Source organism: Chaetura pelagica, unplaced genomic scaffold, assembly GCF_000747805.2.
Source record: "Chaetura pelagica isolate M959 unplaced genomic scaffold, ChaPel_1.0 scaffold263, whole genome shotgun sequence".
Taxonomy (NCBI): domain Eukaryota; kingdom Metazoa; phylum Chordata; class Aves; order Apodiformes; family Apodidae; genus Chaetura; species Chaetura pelagica.
Window position 1 is genome coordinate 485,199 of NW_009952797.1, and position 16,950 is coordinate 502,148.

The following is a 16,950-nucleotide window of genomic DNA, read 5'->3' on the forward strand; positions in this document are numbered from 1 at the left end:
AGCAGGAAAGTATTATTTCCGACAAAGGCCAGGTAAAACAGCAGCTGTAATTTTCTTTTTCACACCATCTTTCCAATAAAGGCTATGGATTTTCTTCTGTCCCTTTTCTACCAATCTTTTGGTAGGGGATATGTAGAGGTGGGAACACTCTAATCCACACTCTTCTCCGTCTCTATTTAAAGACAGGTCAATATGAGAAAGAATGGGAAGTGAGAAACCATGCTGAGTAAGCTGATCCATAGTTTCTGTGACTTTCCTCATTGGAAAAATTCTCCCTTAAGCTTAGCCTATTGTCATCACTTTGTATTATGTTTCACATAGCAGTGAGTGTCTCTTCTGTTTTCCTGTTCCCCTGAAGCATCATTTTCCATGTGCAAATAAATAGCCCCATTACTGAAAATAAGCAAAAACTGGATGGTGTGAGCACAGACAGCAGTAATAACAAACTTCTTATTTCATCTGTAAAAAAGCTTCCTACAAAGAAAGAGTGGTTCAACCTGCCCTCAGCACTAAAAAATGGTCAGACTGAGCCACATCAAAGTTGTGCTGTCTGCAGCCAATTTCTGCTGGTTAGATGCTATTAAAAATCACTCTGCTTTGAGCTAAAGAAATTGAGGGATGCTTATTCATAATTTAAGATAGTTAATAATAGAAAAGCAATATTAAGAGAAACTGACACTTTCCATTGCCATTAAAGTAATAAAAATTGTGATTATAAGCCCATGCTTCATTCTAGTAAGAAGCTGGATCTTTTAAGGCTGTATCTTCCACTTTCAAGGATTTGTGTTTTAAGGATAAATAGAGACATGTAAATGTAATTCAGGATGTCACATCATTAAAATGCCATTTGAAATATCCTGGCAAGGGCTCCTTAGTTCTATCTACAAGACAAGTTATTAAACTAAATGATAGCTCCTATTAAAAAAAAAAAACCTAGTCCTATAGAGGCTCTCAGAACTTCTGTCCTTTAATAATAGATGTTTAACATTCCTCCTTACAAATTTCTAATTAATGCAGCGCCAACACAGTTGGAAATACACAGTCAGAAATGACTGATAAAAAGCTTAATCAACTCAAGAAACTTTTCTAAATACCAATCAACTTTATAATGTTAATAGATATTGTAAGATACAGATAGGCGGGTAAATTTCTTTTTAGGTTAACCACTGTATTGCCCCAATCTCTATGCATATGAATACAGGGAAAAGGGGAGAAATCATATCTTACTGTACTGCAAAGAGGAAACAATGAGATTTTATCTACACTACTTTTTCTTGACTATGTTGTACCACCAGAAACAACCATTATTGAGTCTGAGAGAACAGAGTGTAAATAGTCACTTTGATTATATACATAGAAAGAGGCTTTGCTGGAAAAAGAATGGAAATCAAAGAAGGTAAAAGACAAAATTCACTCAGCTGAAAGAACAAAGAGGTTTGGAGTAGAAAGTATAAAAATATGGGGGGGGGTTGTGGGTTTTTTTAGCTTTTTAGTTGAAAGAAGCTACACATTTTGAGGATCAAAACTAGAAAGAGCCTGTCTTCAAATGCATTGTGAACTAATTTACTACAGCAACATCAGCATAGAACTGTACATCAGCACTTCACATCACATCTCCCTGTAAGACCAACATGAAAACACAGTTATAGCACATCTTACCCATGTTCCTCAGTAATCCTGGAGGGTCAGATGGTAGATCTGAGATCAACAAAGGTAAACCTGACATCCTTTAACTCACATTTGTTTCAATTTCCTGTGCAATGTAGGCTTCCAAGATCAGAATTAAACACTCATTCTTCTCAAAAAGTCTATAAAATAGCATTGATGTGATTGATTCAAGAATACCACAAGCAGATTTATTTTTTTCTCTCCTTTCTTCTCTAGGAGAAGGGGAGGGAACAGAAGACTGAAATGCAAAGAGGGAATTGATGGATATCTGAAGAAAAATCCATTTCAAGAGAATGAATTCCTTCTTACTGAAGGAAAGCTTGACTTCATGGGGGAAAATAAGAGAAAGCCCCACAGATTTCGAACAGAAAATGTAACTTAGAGATGCCCATTAAAAGAGAATTAGAAGCAGTATACCAAAATTTTAAAGGGCCAAGTAGGACTGTGAAGCAAGAAAATACTCATGTTTGTGATAAGCATAAAAAAAGAAACCATTAGAAATTACAGAGGAAAAAGAGGCGTTTTTTACCAGAAACATATTTGTATTTTATTAATATGTAGCATGCAACCCGTTTCAAAATAAAACATGAGGAAATGAGGTTCAATGGCCTAACATGTTTTCTGAAGAACAGCACACCCCGAGGCAGCAAGACTTCTCCACCAACAAAGACTGGTACTTGACATACAGTTGACCTCCTAGAAATGTGATGCCACCCTAGAGGCAAACAGCTGTTTCAGAGCAGAATTTACCCTGTGTGTCTTTACAGTGGTGCAAGTTTGGAGAAGATGACACTTTATAGTTAATGCGCTTCATTTTCCAGCTAGAACCTCATCAGCTTTTCCCATCATCTGTACCTGCAGGAGGCAGAAGCTCTCACAGCCTGTTTTGCACATCCTTGGTGACTGAGATAGCAAAGGGCAAGGAGAAGAAAGGATTAAAAGATGAGGACAGTATGGTTGAGAAGGTTCATGTTTGGGGAAAAGGGTTATGCAGGAGGATCATGCCTTCAGGTGGCTCTTAATAGTTGTTACAGATAAAATGCTTCCCCTTTCTTCATTGTTACTAGAAAATATCTGAAAGTATAACTCTAAATTTCTTTGCCTGTCCACACTGTCTGATGTAGAATCTGTATTGTCAATGATAATGAAAAAAAAACCACAGGAAACTAGGAAAGACTAATAAAAGATGGGGAGCAGCAACACTGAAAATGAAAGTCTATGAGGGATCCTCCCTGCAGGAACACAAATAATTTCTCTGTGAGTGACTACTGCTGATGGCAAAGAGAGTGAAATGTGTTGAGAAATCAGGACTTCAGGTACGGAAACTATAAATACTGAATATAAGCCACTAGTACATATGCTCATATTATTAACAACCATCTCTTGCAAGAGAGATGAGGGAACCAAACAAGAGAGTGAGGGAACCAAACAACAGTCAAGTTTAGTTTCTACACAACAGTTATTTCCAGCTTATATACTCATAGTTTAAAATTTACTCTAGTTGTAGCATTTGTCGTTCCTACAGATGAGAAGAAAACAGCTAACACCATGATGCAATAGGTGATTTTTCACATTTTAAAATTCAAAAGTTTACTTCCAAGTATCTATACCTTTATATTTGCAGAAATAATGTTTCTACCAACAGACATTTTCCCTTGATCTTTTCACAGAAACGATGAGCTAATGAGTTGTTTTAAAGCTTTTTCTCAGGAGGAAAATGCATGCTTTCCCTGGCTTTGCTTTGCAGTTTCAAGCCTTTATTTCCTTTGACACATGAATTGTTCTGAAGTAGCTTTTAAGCACAAAGCCACCCTGCACATACATTAAAAACCTGATGTTTTTGCAATTGCTCAAGTGTTGCATAGTTGGGGTTTTTTGAAAATAAAAGCTGCATTTTAAAGTATTAACATTATTTTGGTGCTGTGTTGTGTGCCTACATGTATTTATAGTAAAAACTAGTCCAATTCCCCTGCACACTTAACATTATCTCTCTTTGCTCTTTTCTAAAGTATATAGAGGCATTTTAGCTTCATAAATAAATCACCATTGCTGAATGACATAATCTAAATGTCTAAAGCATGTGTCATGTTGTGTGCATCCATTACTGATATTTGATTAGAAGGTATTCAACTATATTACCATTTCAATAGGTAATAGGATTAAAAGCTTAAAATATGCAAGGAATGTGAAAGAAAAATGAGCCTGCTGGGCATATTTACTATGGAGCACCCTGTAGACTTCACTTTATGCACTTGTCTGTTTCAAACTTGTGTCAACCAGTTGTGATACTACTAGGAGATTTATCAACAGTGTGGATGTTCACATCAATTTAAGAAAAAAAAAAAAAAGCCTCCCCCTAAGTCTTTTGGGTTTTTTTCAAGACAATTAGACAGTAGCCATTTTCAGTTAAAAGTCAGATGTAGCCCTGTGCTCTTTCTGACATGTTTTCCATCCTTAGTGCTGTTTCTTTGCCTTTTCACCGGGTTTGCTACCTCAAGGCTTTGGAATGAAGTTGCCATATATGTTGAAAATTCCCTATACCTGGCCTTCTTCATGTTAACTCAGACTCCATTTTCTCTTTAAATACTACAGTAAACGAATTGCTACATGTTACTCATTAAAAAGTGTGTTCAGTTTAACCTTTTTTGTTTTAACTTATCTTGAAAGCAAATTAACTCAAAGCCAGATTTCCTGCACCTTTTATAACCCAGACTCATTTTCGCTCTCACAGTCAAACTATAACCGTATTAAAATATCACAACACTAATAGTTCTGATATAAAATACAGAAGATCACCACAACATTCATATAACTTGCAAAAATCAGTTAAAATTGAGAACAATTTTCTCACACATCTTATCCATGCCATTAAGAACACTAATGGTACAGAAAGGATTCATAGACGTATTAAAGCCCAAGAATGAAATCCCTTCATGGACTTATGGTGTAGAGGAAAAATAAAATCAAGGCTTAAAACATGACTTACTTCCAGTATGATCAGCACATAGACACCTACTAAGATGATGGATGCAATCGTTACTTGTGCCTCTATATTTGCATGAAGGTACTGATATTTCATGGAGAGAGGAACACTTCCAGGCTCCTGTAGGAAAGCTTGAATGTTTATGTTTAAGATGGTACCCCTGGTAAAAGAAAGAGAAGTTTTGCTCATTTATGGAATGAAATACAATTAGTTTTGTTTATGCATTAATTTTATACTGAGTACCTATAAATATATATGTGTTAAACCTTTACAATTGCAAGCAACTTCTCAAACATTTTCACTTCATTCCTCCAAAGAGCATTTGTTTGTAAAGCAACTCAAAAACAAACCAGCCTTGTAAATGCATTTTAAAAGAAACACAAAGTCTTCCTTTCTTGCCCCTCTGAGCAGGCAGTCATAGATTATTTTTAAAACACCATTTCTTCACAGTCAAGTCTATGTAATCTGCTACTTCAATGGATCATTTCCCAGTCTCTTAACCAACCTGTTTGCTATTGGAAAGGTTCTAGTCGTGATGATTTGCTCATTTCTTCTTGAACTCAAGGGTAGAGACCAGTTGTATACCATCTGCAAAAGAGTCACATTTGGCAATATTTATAAAAGTCAGTAAAAGTTGTGTGTCTCTGGTCTAGGGTATTATTCCTTTGCTGTCTCTCTTGTCCATTTAGGAGAATCTTTTCGTGGAAGGGGTATAATAGACATCAGCCTACATTAATTCCTCCTGATTAGAGGCACTCAGGTTGAAGCAAACTCTATCTCATCCTCTCATGCAACCAATGAAGTGAGACAGCCCCAGGAGTTGCTCCAGACTGGGGATGCCAAACCACACCTTGCATTGACTATAATATGGTTCACCGCCAAAGGCTGCCTGGAAAGAAAACTAATACACTTGAGGTGCAGAGGATGAAAAGACCAGGAGTAACTTGAAGATACATGAAGATAACATGGTAGACTTTAAGTTAAAAAATGCCTCCTTGCTGATATTCCAGCAAAAATAAACAAAAAATCTTCAGAAAATAAACACTAACTTTATGAAACTTTACCCATTACTACACACCATTGTCCATGCAAGTTCAGCCAAATATACTCTTTAAATGTAGATACAGATAGTCTCTCTTTTTTCTTTTTTTTAAAAAAAAGGAACTTAAAAAAAAAATACAAATTTAACTGTAACCTAAATCCTGAGCCTGTCCTGACCTTGTATGCTACAAGCAGAGGAAAAAAACTAGCTTAATCAGTCTAACTTGGAACACCTGATCTCATTGAATGTGTCCCTGCTCACTGTGTGGGGGCTGGACTAGATGACCATTAAAGGACTCTTCCAACACAAACTATTCTATGATCTGACATAGAGTAATGCCTGAGAAGCATGGAGGCAGGGCAGGTTATTTTGGCTACCTACTCCTTTGCTGACATCAGGACCACTGCTGGCATGCCAGCAGGAGGTGTGTTGGCTGCAGCCAACAGCAGTCTGAACGTTCCTTGGAGCACCAGCACAGGTTACAGCAACCTCCTCATCATGGAGGTGGCTGGTTTAAGAGAGTAATTGCCATTAAGGTATTGCTTGCTATGCTGAGGCAGTGGGACTAATATTTTGCTGTGGACTGTGAGATTGGGTATAAGCAGGAATACTGTTGGCATTGTTCAGCTCTGCTATCACTGGCAGGTCATTCTTGTCACCTCTACAGAATGAGAGCCAGTTGTTTGTATGTCAATGCTATTCATTAAGTGATGAAGCTAATTTCTATTTTCCAGTGATATACATGACAGGCTGTAAAACAACCTCCTTCACTGAGTTCTCTGGGAGAGAGCAGCAGGAACTTGTTACAAACATCAACAATGAGCAAGCCTTAAGAGAGATGAAGCCAATAAATGTCACACGCTTGAGAAAATAATTTGCAACAAAATGTGAAAATGTACTTCAGTGAGGGCAAAAAGGCACTTTACACTTCTTTTTCCTCTAAGACAACTTTTGAAACATTGCTCATTTTAAACATGAGAACTTCCATGCTAAGTGTCAGTCAGTTTTTCAAAATTTTAATATAAGAAGACTTTATATTTCATATATGAAGCTAAAGGAAGTCTTATAAAGACAAAAGAAAATGTAACTTTACTCTTACTAGAATAAGTTTCCAATGCTGGCACTGACATACTTCACAGCAGGAAAAAGCACAATCACTTAAGCCATACAATGGTGATGGAAATATAAGTGATAAAACAGATCTTAGACAAAGTAAAAGAAAATGTAAAGACCATCACCTGCTGCTGGCGTCTCCTCCTTGATCCAGTGTCTTCAGTCTGGCTGATTTGTACCACAATGTACTCCCCTGTTTGCTGACCAACTACATCTGCTACAAATGGTCCTCCTACATCTAACTTTAACAGAGCAGAATCACGAAGATCAGTCAGATTCACAGCTGTTCATGAAGTTGTTAAGGTGTGAATTTCCAGTACAAACAACTACAGGCTAAACAAATTCCAGAAATTATCCAATTTATATTGAAAAACACATTCTTCACCTAAAATACTTCAGAAACTATTAATAGATTAGATGTTCCCTATGGTAGTATGGATTCAGTTTTAATGCAGCTGTCCCTTCTAGGGGCTTCTGAGATCACCAATGCTTTCAGCTGACACTGTAGATGTACGAAAGCTCCAAAATAGCACATGGAGATAGACAGAGAAGTAAGACTCTAAGTGCTTGTACTAGATGAAAGGCTGCATCATTAGCTCAGCAATTTAAATATCACAGAATTCATACTGGGAAAAGCACTGTGGAAGCTGCAACCATGCGGAAAACTAAATCAGAATCAACATCCTATTCATGCCAGACAATCTGAGTTTTGGTCAAAATTTTACTCACATGTTTTCAAACATCTGAAAGACACATTTTAAAGCTCCTTTTGGTTAGAGTATTCATGATATCTCCTCCAGCCCCCTCTTCTACTTTTTCTTTCTTCATCTTTTGGATATCTAGCATGCTCAGTGGTCTGACTGCATTCTCAGTCTAATACAATTAGGAAGTCAGCAAACCAGGATCCAAAAATCTAATGGAAACCTGGCTCTATTAGTCCAAATACATTTAGGACTATTTAAAGTCAGTATTGTGAAAAGTCCACCTCTGGCATGGTTGAGAAAGAAGTGTCCCCATGGGGAAGAGGGAAAGCTTAATCTTTTAAATCCTTCCCAGTGCTTTTTTTACTACAAAAGAGAGATATTCATAGAATTATAGAATGGTTTGATTTGAAAGGCACCTTAAACATCATCTAGATCCAACCCCCTTGCATGGGCAGGGACACCTCCCACTAGACTAGGTTGCTCAGAGCCCCATCCAACCTGCCCTTGAACACTTCAAGGACAGGGCAGCTACAACCTCCCTGGGCAACCTGTTCCAGTGTCTCACCACCCTCACACTAAAGAATTTTTTCCTAATCACTACAAGCCCTTGTAAAAAGCCCCTCCCCAGCTTTCCTGTAGCCCCTTCAGGCACTGAAAGGCCACTATAAGGTCTCCCTGGAGCCTTCACTTCTCCAGGCTGAACAATCCCAACTCTCTCAGCCTGTCTTCCCAGAAGAGGTGCTCCAGCCCTATGATCATCCTCACAACCTTCCTGGGGACTTGCTCCGGGAGCTCCATGTCCTTCTTATGTTGGGGGCTCCAGAACTGGACACAGCACTGCAGGCACAGTCTCACGAGAGCTGAGTAAAGGGGAAGAATCACCTCCCTGACCTACTGGCCACACTTCTTTTGATGCAGCTCAGGACACAGTTGGCTTTCTGGGCTGCAGGCATGCATTGCTGGCTCATATTGAGCTTCTCATCCACCATCACCCCCAAGTCCTTCTCCTCCAGACTGTTTTCAACCCATTCTCCACCCAGCCTGTATTTGTGCTTGGGATTGCCCTGACCCAGGTGGAGGACTTTGCACTTGGTCTTGCAGTTCCATGAGCCCTTCATGCAGTTTCCATGAGCCCAACTCTCAGGCCTGTCAAGGTCCCTCTGGATGGCATCCCTTCCTTCCAGTCTGTCAACCTCACAACATACTTTGGTGTCATTGGCGAACTTGCTGAGGGTGCAATCAATGTCACTGTCCATGTCACCAACAAAGATGTTAAACAGCACCAGTCCCAGTACCAACCCTTGGGGAACACCAGTCATCACAGGTCTTCAATCACCCAGCCAGTTCCTTACCCAAGGAGTGGTGCAACCATCAAATCTGTACCATTCCAGTTTCAATACCAGAATGTCATGCAGGACAATGTCAAAGGCTTTGCACAGGTCCAAGTAGATGATTTTTGTTGCTCTTCCTTTGTCCACCAATGCCATGACCCCACTGTAGAAGGCCACCAGATTAGTCAGGCAGAATTTACCCTTGGTGAAGCCATGTTGGCTGTCACAAATCACACCTTTGTTTTCCACATGCCTTAACAGAGCCTTCAGCTCCATGATCTTGCTGGGCACAGAGGTGAGACTGACTGTTCTATAGTTCCCTGGGTCTTCTTTTTCACCTTCTTGAAAATGGGGGTTATGTTTCCCCTTTTCCAGTCAGTGAGGATTCCTCCAGAGTCCCAAGACTTTTCAGATATGATGAACAGAGGCTTTGCAGCTACATCAGCCAGTTCCCTCAGGAGCCATGGATTAATCCCATCAGGTCACACAGATGTGCACCTTCAGGTCTTTCAGATGGTTGTGAACCTGCTCTTCTCCTACAGTGGGGAGATCTTCCTTTTCACAGTCCATGCCTTTGCCTTCACTAACTTGGATGATGTGACCAGAACCTTTGCTGGTAAAGACTGAGGCAAAGTAGTCAGTGAATACCTCAGCCTTCTCAGTGTTCTGCATGGCCAGGTCTCCAGCTTCCTTCTGAAGCAGGTCCACATTTTCCCTTGTCTTCCTTTTATTGCTGACATACCTGTCTTGTTCTTGTAACTGTTTTGCTACTATCTGTGACCAGATAGAAGGCTAAGGCATCACCACACACACACAAAAAAGTCCTAAGAAGGGAAGAGACTTGATTTTACACATTTATGTTCTGTTGAAATAATGCACCTTAATCACGTACTTGAGTATATAATGGTATTAAAATCTGACATTTGATTGAGAATACCACAAAGAGTGAAACGATTGCAATAAAAAAAAAAACACAACTGTGTAAGATCATACACCTACCACAACAAGCTTCCCAGAAAGACATTTTGTTGCCCACAGAACTCAAAGATTTAAACAGAAGAAGAAATACGATACAATTAGAGGGGACCCAGGGCAGTGCCCTGCTTCCCAGAGAGCCCCAGTAAGGCCATCCATGGCAGATCAGGCTTTAAGCAGGAAATCTTTGCAGCATGATTCAGGGGGTCATTCATCTCAAAAAAAACTTGTTGCTTCTGTCCACATTCCCAGCAACACAACTGAATCCAGAAAAGCCTTGTCTCTCACATTAACCCAATCGAGATCTAGTGGCAGGTGAGTAGCCAATGTATTGCAAAATTAATATAAGGATGACCCTGCCTTTCACAGAGAGCAGAGCAAGTACCATCAGTGTCCCTCACATTCCTTTTACTAGGAATGAACGTCCAAAGCATCTATTTGCTTAAAGAAATCACATAAGAAAGGAAAAATACAAAACGCAGATGCAACAAGTCAGAAAACCAGTTCCAGTCAAGAGAATTTATAAACACGGCACTTAGCAAGGGTAAATACAAATTACAACAGTTCTCTCGTTCTGAAGGTTTGATGTGTGATTTGGCATCACAGTTCTCTGTGTCTTAATTAATACATAATATTCATCTCAACTGGAACTCTAGCTATACCTTTAACTAAAAACATTAATTATACCTTCTAAAAGGCCTGCTGACCTGAAGTCATTAAACCAATGATTTGGGACACCTCTTGACAGTTTGCCTTTTATTAAGAGTGTAGCCAGTAATTTATGTCTTGAAAAGCTTCAGGTGCATGTAATTATGGCAGCTTCCTTTTAAGCAATACTTTTAAAACAAATCCAGTAATTACCTAGATGACACATTCAGGAGCTATTATAACAGATGCTTAAAATTAAAGGGGGGAAAAACTAGACCCTATTTTCAAGAAGAGAGGTTCCTTCTTTCTTTTCCTATAGAGATGAGGATATTCAAGATGTTTTTCCATTCCCTTCTGTGCATTAATAAAACCCCTGGAAAGAGCCTGAGCAAAAGAGGTTCTTCCCTGGTTGCAAGCAGAACTGAACATCATTCACCAGTCTGCACTGAGGCTCTGAAATCCCATCAGAGTTACCTTTCTCCAAACAGTATTTAGAGACTGTCATAATTCCACTGTTAGACTGCAGCAGACTGGAGAGAAAACTTCAGCTACGCATGTATAAATCAAAATGTGATTTATTTTCTTTTATCAAGCCACTCTTTTGTTCTGCCTTAGCCATGTTTTGTATTTCCCTTAAGCTGTCAAAATGTCATTTCCTCCATACTTTAATCATCCAGATGTGACTGATTTTTGGGAAAACTACTGTTTTGCTTCTCATATTTCCAACTTAGACATGCTGGAATTTTCTGGTTTTTCCAAACTTTTTTTTAATAGTGTGGCATCCAGTATGTGCCTTAAAAGCAAAAATTCTGCCTGACAAGATTTACAGCCAGAGTTGTTATTTTTTATTTCAATCCAACTAAGGTGCCTCGTTTTTATGTCATTCCATTCTTGAAATTATATTACTGCTGTGAATTATCCTGTCAAGGGATTTGGGTTTGTGAATGCTTTGTGCACCATTACACAATGGCTGTCTGTATTTACATCTGGCACCAGACTGGGTCCACTGCTCAGAGCTAAACTAAGAGCTATTTTTTTCCGACCTCAGTTTCCTGCTCCTACAAGGTATTAAAGGCTGTACAGAAATCACCTCATGTCCCTTTACTTTATTGTAGCTTATGTAGACAACATGATGGAATGGGATGCAGTAGATAAATGTTCAAATTGGTATTCATTCACCACAGTTTGTACTTAATGTGCTGTGGGCATCTGTATCTGAGTTGGTTACTCCCTTAAAATCAATGAAAAGTGGGTACAGAGCCAGCTGAACAGCCATGATTGGCAGAGATGCTCCATTATAATTGCATGCAAATGGATTTTTTGCTTTCTTTAATATCTACCTATATCACCTACTTTGCCTACTACAAAACATAACTTGAGAATACTATGTCTATTGATCATTTTTTGCCAATGTGTGTGGCATTTGTATACAGCTGATGCTGATTTATAACCCTGCTAGTTTCTCCAGGGTATTACCATTTCAAAGAAGGCATTTTGCCTGGATCTTCACATCTATTTTTACATGTTGTCCTTAACTGGGGTTATTTCTGCATCATGCTGCAGTTTTTTCTTCTGATGTCCTAACCCTGTTTGTAGCTTTTGAGGTTGCTTTTACATAATCCCTTCACAATATGCCAAGTCAAACCACATGGTTTTCTATACCTATTACCTTTTACATCTGAAGAATGGTCTATAACTTTTCTATTTCCCCTTTTTCCACTTTTGCCAGAAACCTGGTTCCTTTTTTGCCTATAATGGTTCTTTCCTTTCTCTCTGTGCTCCATCATTTCTAGAAATTTGAGTCCTAAACTTTCTTTTCTACAGCATTTTCTCAATGATGCCTTGAGATTCTACTTCTTTACCTGCCTCTGCACAGAGTCCTGGTGTTCATCCATCTACTTAGCAGCTTGACCATTGCCTGCAGGCCAAAATGCTTAGTACGTTTCCAACAGCATCAACTAAAAAATATCTTTAAATATGTTCTGCAAGGAAAAAAGACAGAGAAATGTCTGACAGTAGAGAACTTAAGCTGCAAAATAAAACAAAAATCAAAGGGGCAAGGATTAGAGAGGTTGTTTCATTCAGTAAGTTAATTTATGCTCCCTGGGAGTGGAACCCACTTTTAGGACCTCCAAGGGAGCTGAAAACTATGCTAAAATCAACTAGATTCTTTGTCTCAGTCTTTCTTTCTATACATATCTCTGACTCAGAGAGTGGGAAGGGTGATTTTACATGTCACTAATGGCATGACTACAAGTTTTCCTAATACCTTTTCTTGCTCCATGATTAACACAGTTACAGCAATCATTCAAATTCATGCAACTTCAGCAAAGAATTTGATAGTAAGGCCAGCACTTTTACCTATCTTATGTCTTATCTGTCTAGACTTCCCCATCAGTTCCCCATTAACTCCCATATCTGGAATTCTTCTAAATAGTTTCACTGAATTAAAATGAAGTGAGAAATCCAGCCTATGATTTGAATTTCAGCACATTATTGGGATACATCTTCTGCTTTCTGAATTTGAGATCTTAATCCTCAACTGGATGTGACAAAATCTCTTAGAACTGCTGAAGAGGATGGTAAGTCAGTGACAATGGCCCCTGGCTAGTCAATTTGATACCTCTGGTTTTGTCTGATTTGGACTGACTGGAGACCTGTTCAGCCATGATTTGAGATGATGTATTGTCATTAAGTTTTGTTTTGCCTGTAAAGTGAGAAGGAACCCTTCACACTCTGTGCTGTGCAAATATAGACCTTGCAAAATGTCAGCTCTTGTTCTACAGATTTTACCAAGGAGATATCAAACATTTAAAGCAAACAATCAGATGAGGACTGAAAGGCTTTAAAACAGATTTATAAAAATGCAGCATCCTTGGCTAGACTCCGAAAGAATTCCAGATCCATTCCCCTGTTATTATCAAGTTTCAGGTCCAAGAAAAGGAAGTTCTGAGAATTAGTCTGAAAAAGGAAAATGAAATTGCTTCACCTAAACTGATCTAACTTTCCCTCAGCTATAACAGGAGCTGGCACAAGTACAGAGGTTGAGAGAGAAGCAGACACTGTTGCTGAAACGGTTGTTGCTGACAGAGTGAAGATGGAAATTCACAGCTCAATGAGGTAGGTGGGAGACCCATTGCACAGAAAAGTGCTGGAAGAAATTTTACCTTGTCTTGTAAAAATGAGTGTTTCTACTATTGAGAAGTGTAGAAATGGCAATAACTGTATCAGATACAGTGGAAGAAAAGAGGGCAGTTTCAGGGAGACAGACCCTTCTTTAAATGACAGTGAGGTAGCTCACAGTTTGACTGCATAATTCCTTAATAGCACCCACAAATTCCCATTACTTTTTATTTCATAAAACCTAATTCAATTTAAAAAGTTAGTGTAGAGTTCTGCTCCAGCTGTCTATTCCCCATTGCTGGAGAAAAAAATTAAGTTTTCTTTAGATTGGGGCAGAAGTTATTAGAAATTAAGGAATGAACTCAGAGAATATTTAGAAGATTCTGTAAGACTGAAAACCTATGGAAGTTGTGAAAAAGAAAAAGAGTATTTCTCATTCACTCTTTGGTCAACCAGTTAATGGAGAGAAGTTACCTGGCCAGTTACAGAAAATGAAATTGATCATGTTTTAGAAACATTAAACTAAGAAATACTGGAATGTATTCAGACTCCATACTCTTATTTTGTTTTCAGAAGCCACATCTTATTAATTATTGATGCTTACCGCTTACCATGTAGTCTTTGAGCAGATGACTTGAAAATGCTTCACAAATTTATATCATTCTGGATACTGCATCTTGCTTCCTGCAGAAAAAGGGTCCTCTAGCCAGACTTCAGTATAAACTTACTTCTTTCTGGTATTAGAGAGCTGACTGCTAGAACTTACAAGCCAATAAATCCCACGTGTTGTCAAAAAGGAACAACATTACCACTATTTTAGAAAACTATACTAAATCCACTGAATTTCTGTCTGGTGCCAATAGGAAAATTATTTTTTAAAAAATAAAAATAAACAAACAAATCACAAAAACAAAACAAAAATCTTACAGGCTCAGAAAGCTTCTATTAATTCACAGGAAGTAGGATGTTGTTTTCAGAAACTGCAACCAACACACCTCAGTGCTTGCTACATGCCAGGTTTGTATCCATGGGGATGGACAAAGCAAAGAGAGATACAAGTGGGCTAAAAAACCATAAGATAATGGGAAGAAAAACAGCTAGAGTAAATCCAAGGAAGAGATAGAGGTATAGTAATATAAACAAACAGGAACCAGAGCAAGTGGAAAAGTGCTAAAGAGATGTTATAGGAAAAGCAGGTCACCCCCACACCAGCAGAAGCAGTTTTCTTCTAACAGCCAGAAAGTCCTGACTCTGAACAAGCCTGAGTTCTACTGGGCATGACAGAAAAACAACAAATATCTAAGTGACCCCACAGAACCACAGAATGTTAAGGATTGGAAGGGACCTCTGGAGATCATCAAGTCCACCCCTCTGCCAGAGCAGGACCAGGATGATGAAGGATATGAAGTCCGAAGGGGAACATTCGATTCAGTTTTCAAAAATACTTCAAACTTTGTTTTGATTTTTCTGGTGTATGCAGGTGCATTGTATGCCTGAGCACACACCCGTAACACACACACATCAATATGCAAGGGCATTTCTGGAGAGAAATATAAATGAGAAGGAAGAATTTTTTAAAAAATAATAATTAAAATGAAATTATGAAAAAAAGTATCCACTCAACACTTAGCACCTTTTGAAGCATGAGCAAGAGGTGAATTGTTTATTTGCATGATTTGGCATCATATGAGCTAAGAGAATTTTTTTCCACCCAAAGGATTCTTAGAAGGTTTTTGTGACAAGGACTAGTGGAGCACACCTGACAGCCTACCATGAAATTCCTGTAGACGTTCAGAGAGCAGCAGCTAATGTCCACTGGGAACATCACAGTCTGTCAGGCAGCAGAAGTCACATCTTCAACCCTGCTGGCTAAAGATGTCACTGGTTAACATTATCCAAGCCTAGCCAAAAAGAAAAATGCTTTCTTCACTATGCAACAAAGTGAAGGACAACCATGTGAGCTTTGTTCTGTCCAAATGAAGACCATCAGGAAATGTACCCAGCACTGGTGAGGCTGCACTTCGAGTACTGCGTGTAATTCTGGGCCCCTCGGTGCCAGGATGTAGAGTTGCTGGAGCATGTCCAGAGAAGAGCTACCAAGGTGGTGAAATGTCTGGAGAATAAGCCCTAAGAGGAGAGACTAAGGGAGCTGAGATTGTTTAGTTTGAAGAGGAAGAGGCTGAGGGGAGATCTCATTGCTCTCTACAACTACCTGAAAGGAGGCTGCAGGAGGTTGGAGTTGGCCTCTTCTCCCAAGTGAATAATGACAGGATGAGGGGAAATGGCCTGAAGCTGCAGCAGGGGAGGTTTAGATTGGATATTAGAAAGAATTTCTTTACTGAAAGAGTGGAGTCACCATCCCTGGAAGTGTTTAAAATAAATATAGATATAGTGCTTAGTGACATGATTTAAGCACTGAAAGGGCAGCTTAGGTTATGGTAGGGGGATTTAGGTTATGGTTGAACTTGATCTTCAAGGTCCCTTCCAACCAGGATGGTCCTATGATTCTATGGTGAGGTGACATTCAGAATTGCTTGTGCCTTTTCAAAACTTCATTTAGAAATGCAGTCTTTCTCCTTGACCCTTGTGCTTGAATTGCCATCTTACCTTGAAAATTAAGCATGGCATTGCTGGATTGCTTGCTTCTTACATATTTTTCCCCAGCTCAGTGACCTCAGGTAGGAACACTGGGACAGAACACCCAGTTTCAACACACAGTTCCAGGATTGCCAAGTAAGAAAGAAGAATCCTATATTCTGACTGTGATAGCTTTTTGGCTCAAAGCATCCTGACATGATAGGTACATCTGTGAAATATGGGAACACTTGTTGGTACTCAATTGCCAGCACTTCCCCAAAGCAAGCAAAGGGAATAACTGGTTACAGAGTCAACGTGTACCATTCAGTAGGCACGGTTCCAACCCAAAATCTGGTTTGGGTTATGCTGTGACAGTTAATTAAAACTTGACCTCAAAGACTTGCTTAGGCAGGAGGGTGGTAACAGAGCCTCCTTCGGCAGTCTGGATCATGACAGCCCTGCTGTTGCTCAACAACACACACACAGAGGAGATTTCAATAGTTTCAAGGAGGACAAAAAAAACTTATGTGAAGAGGATACTGATGGGAGTTTACAGTTGAAATAGTCACTGGTCCTAATAAATGCTAACTTGCTTTTCTCCAGAAAGAAATCTCAACTTTTAATTATAAATAGTCCTCAAGAACTAACCTCTTCTTCCTCATTTACCCTACTAATTGTTGCATTATATTTGCAACAGTGAGAATACTGATACACAAATCTATTTAAAACAGGCTTTTCATGCTCAAGGCAATGGAACTGCCCAGTTAAATAGAAAAAAATAAAATA

The 16,950-nt window shown here is 39.0% G+C and overlaps 1 protein-coding gene across 1 annotated transcript in view; it reads right to left on the reverse strand.

Moving 5' to 3' along the window:
- OCA2 (oculocutaneous albinism II) overlaps positions 1-16,950 on the reverse strand; it is a 171,786-nt gene that overhangs the window by 126,749 nt on the left and 28,087 nt on the right. The window contains exons 6-8 of the mRNA XM_009994824.1: positions 6,932-7,089; positions 5,157-5,239; positions 4,655-4,811 (exon numbers count right to left, since the gene is read on the reverse strand). Of these exons, the coding sequence (XP_009993126.1) occupies positions 4,655-4,811; positions 5,157-5,239; positions 6,932-7,089 (398 nt within the window). The remainder of the gene's footprint in view (positions 1-4,654; positions 4,812-5,156; positions 5,240-6,931; positions 7,090-16,950) is intronic.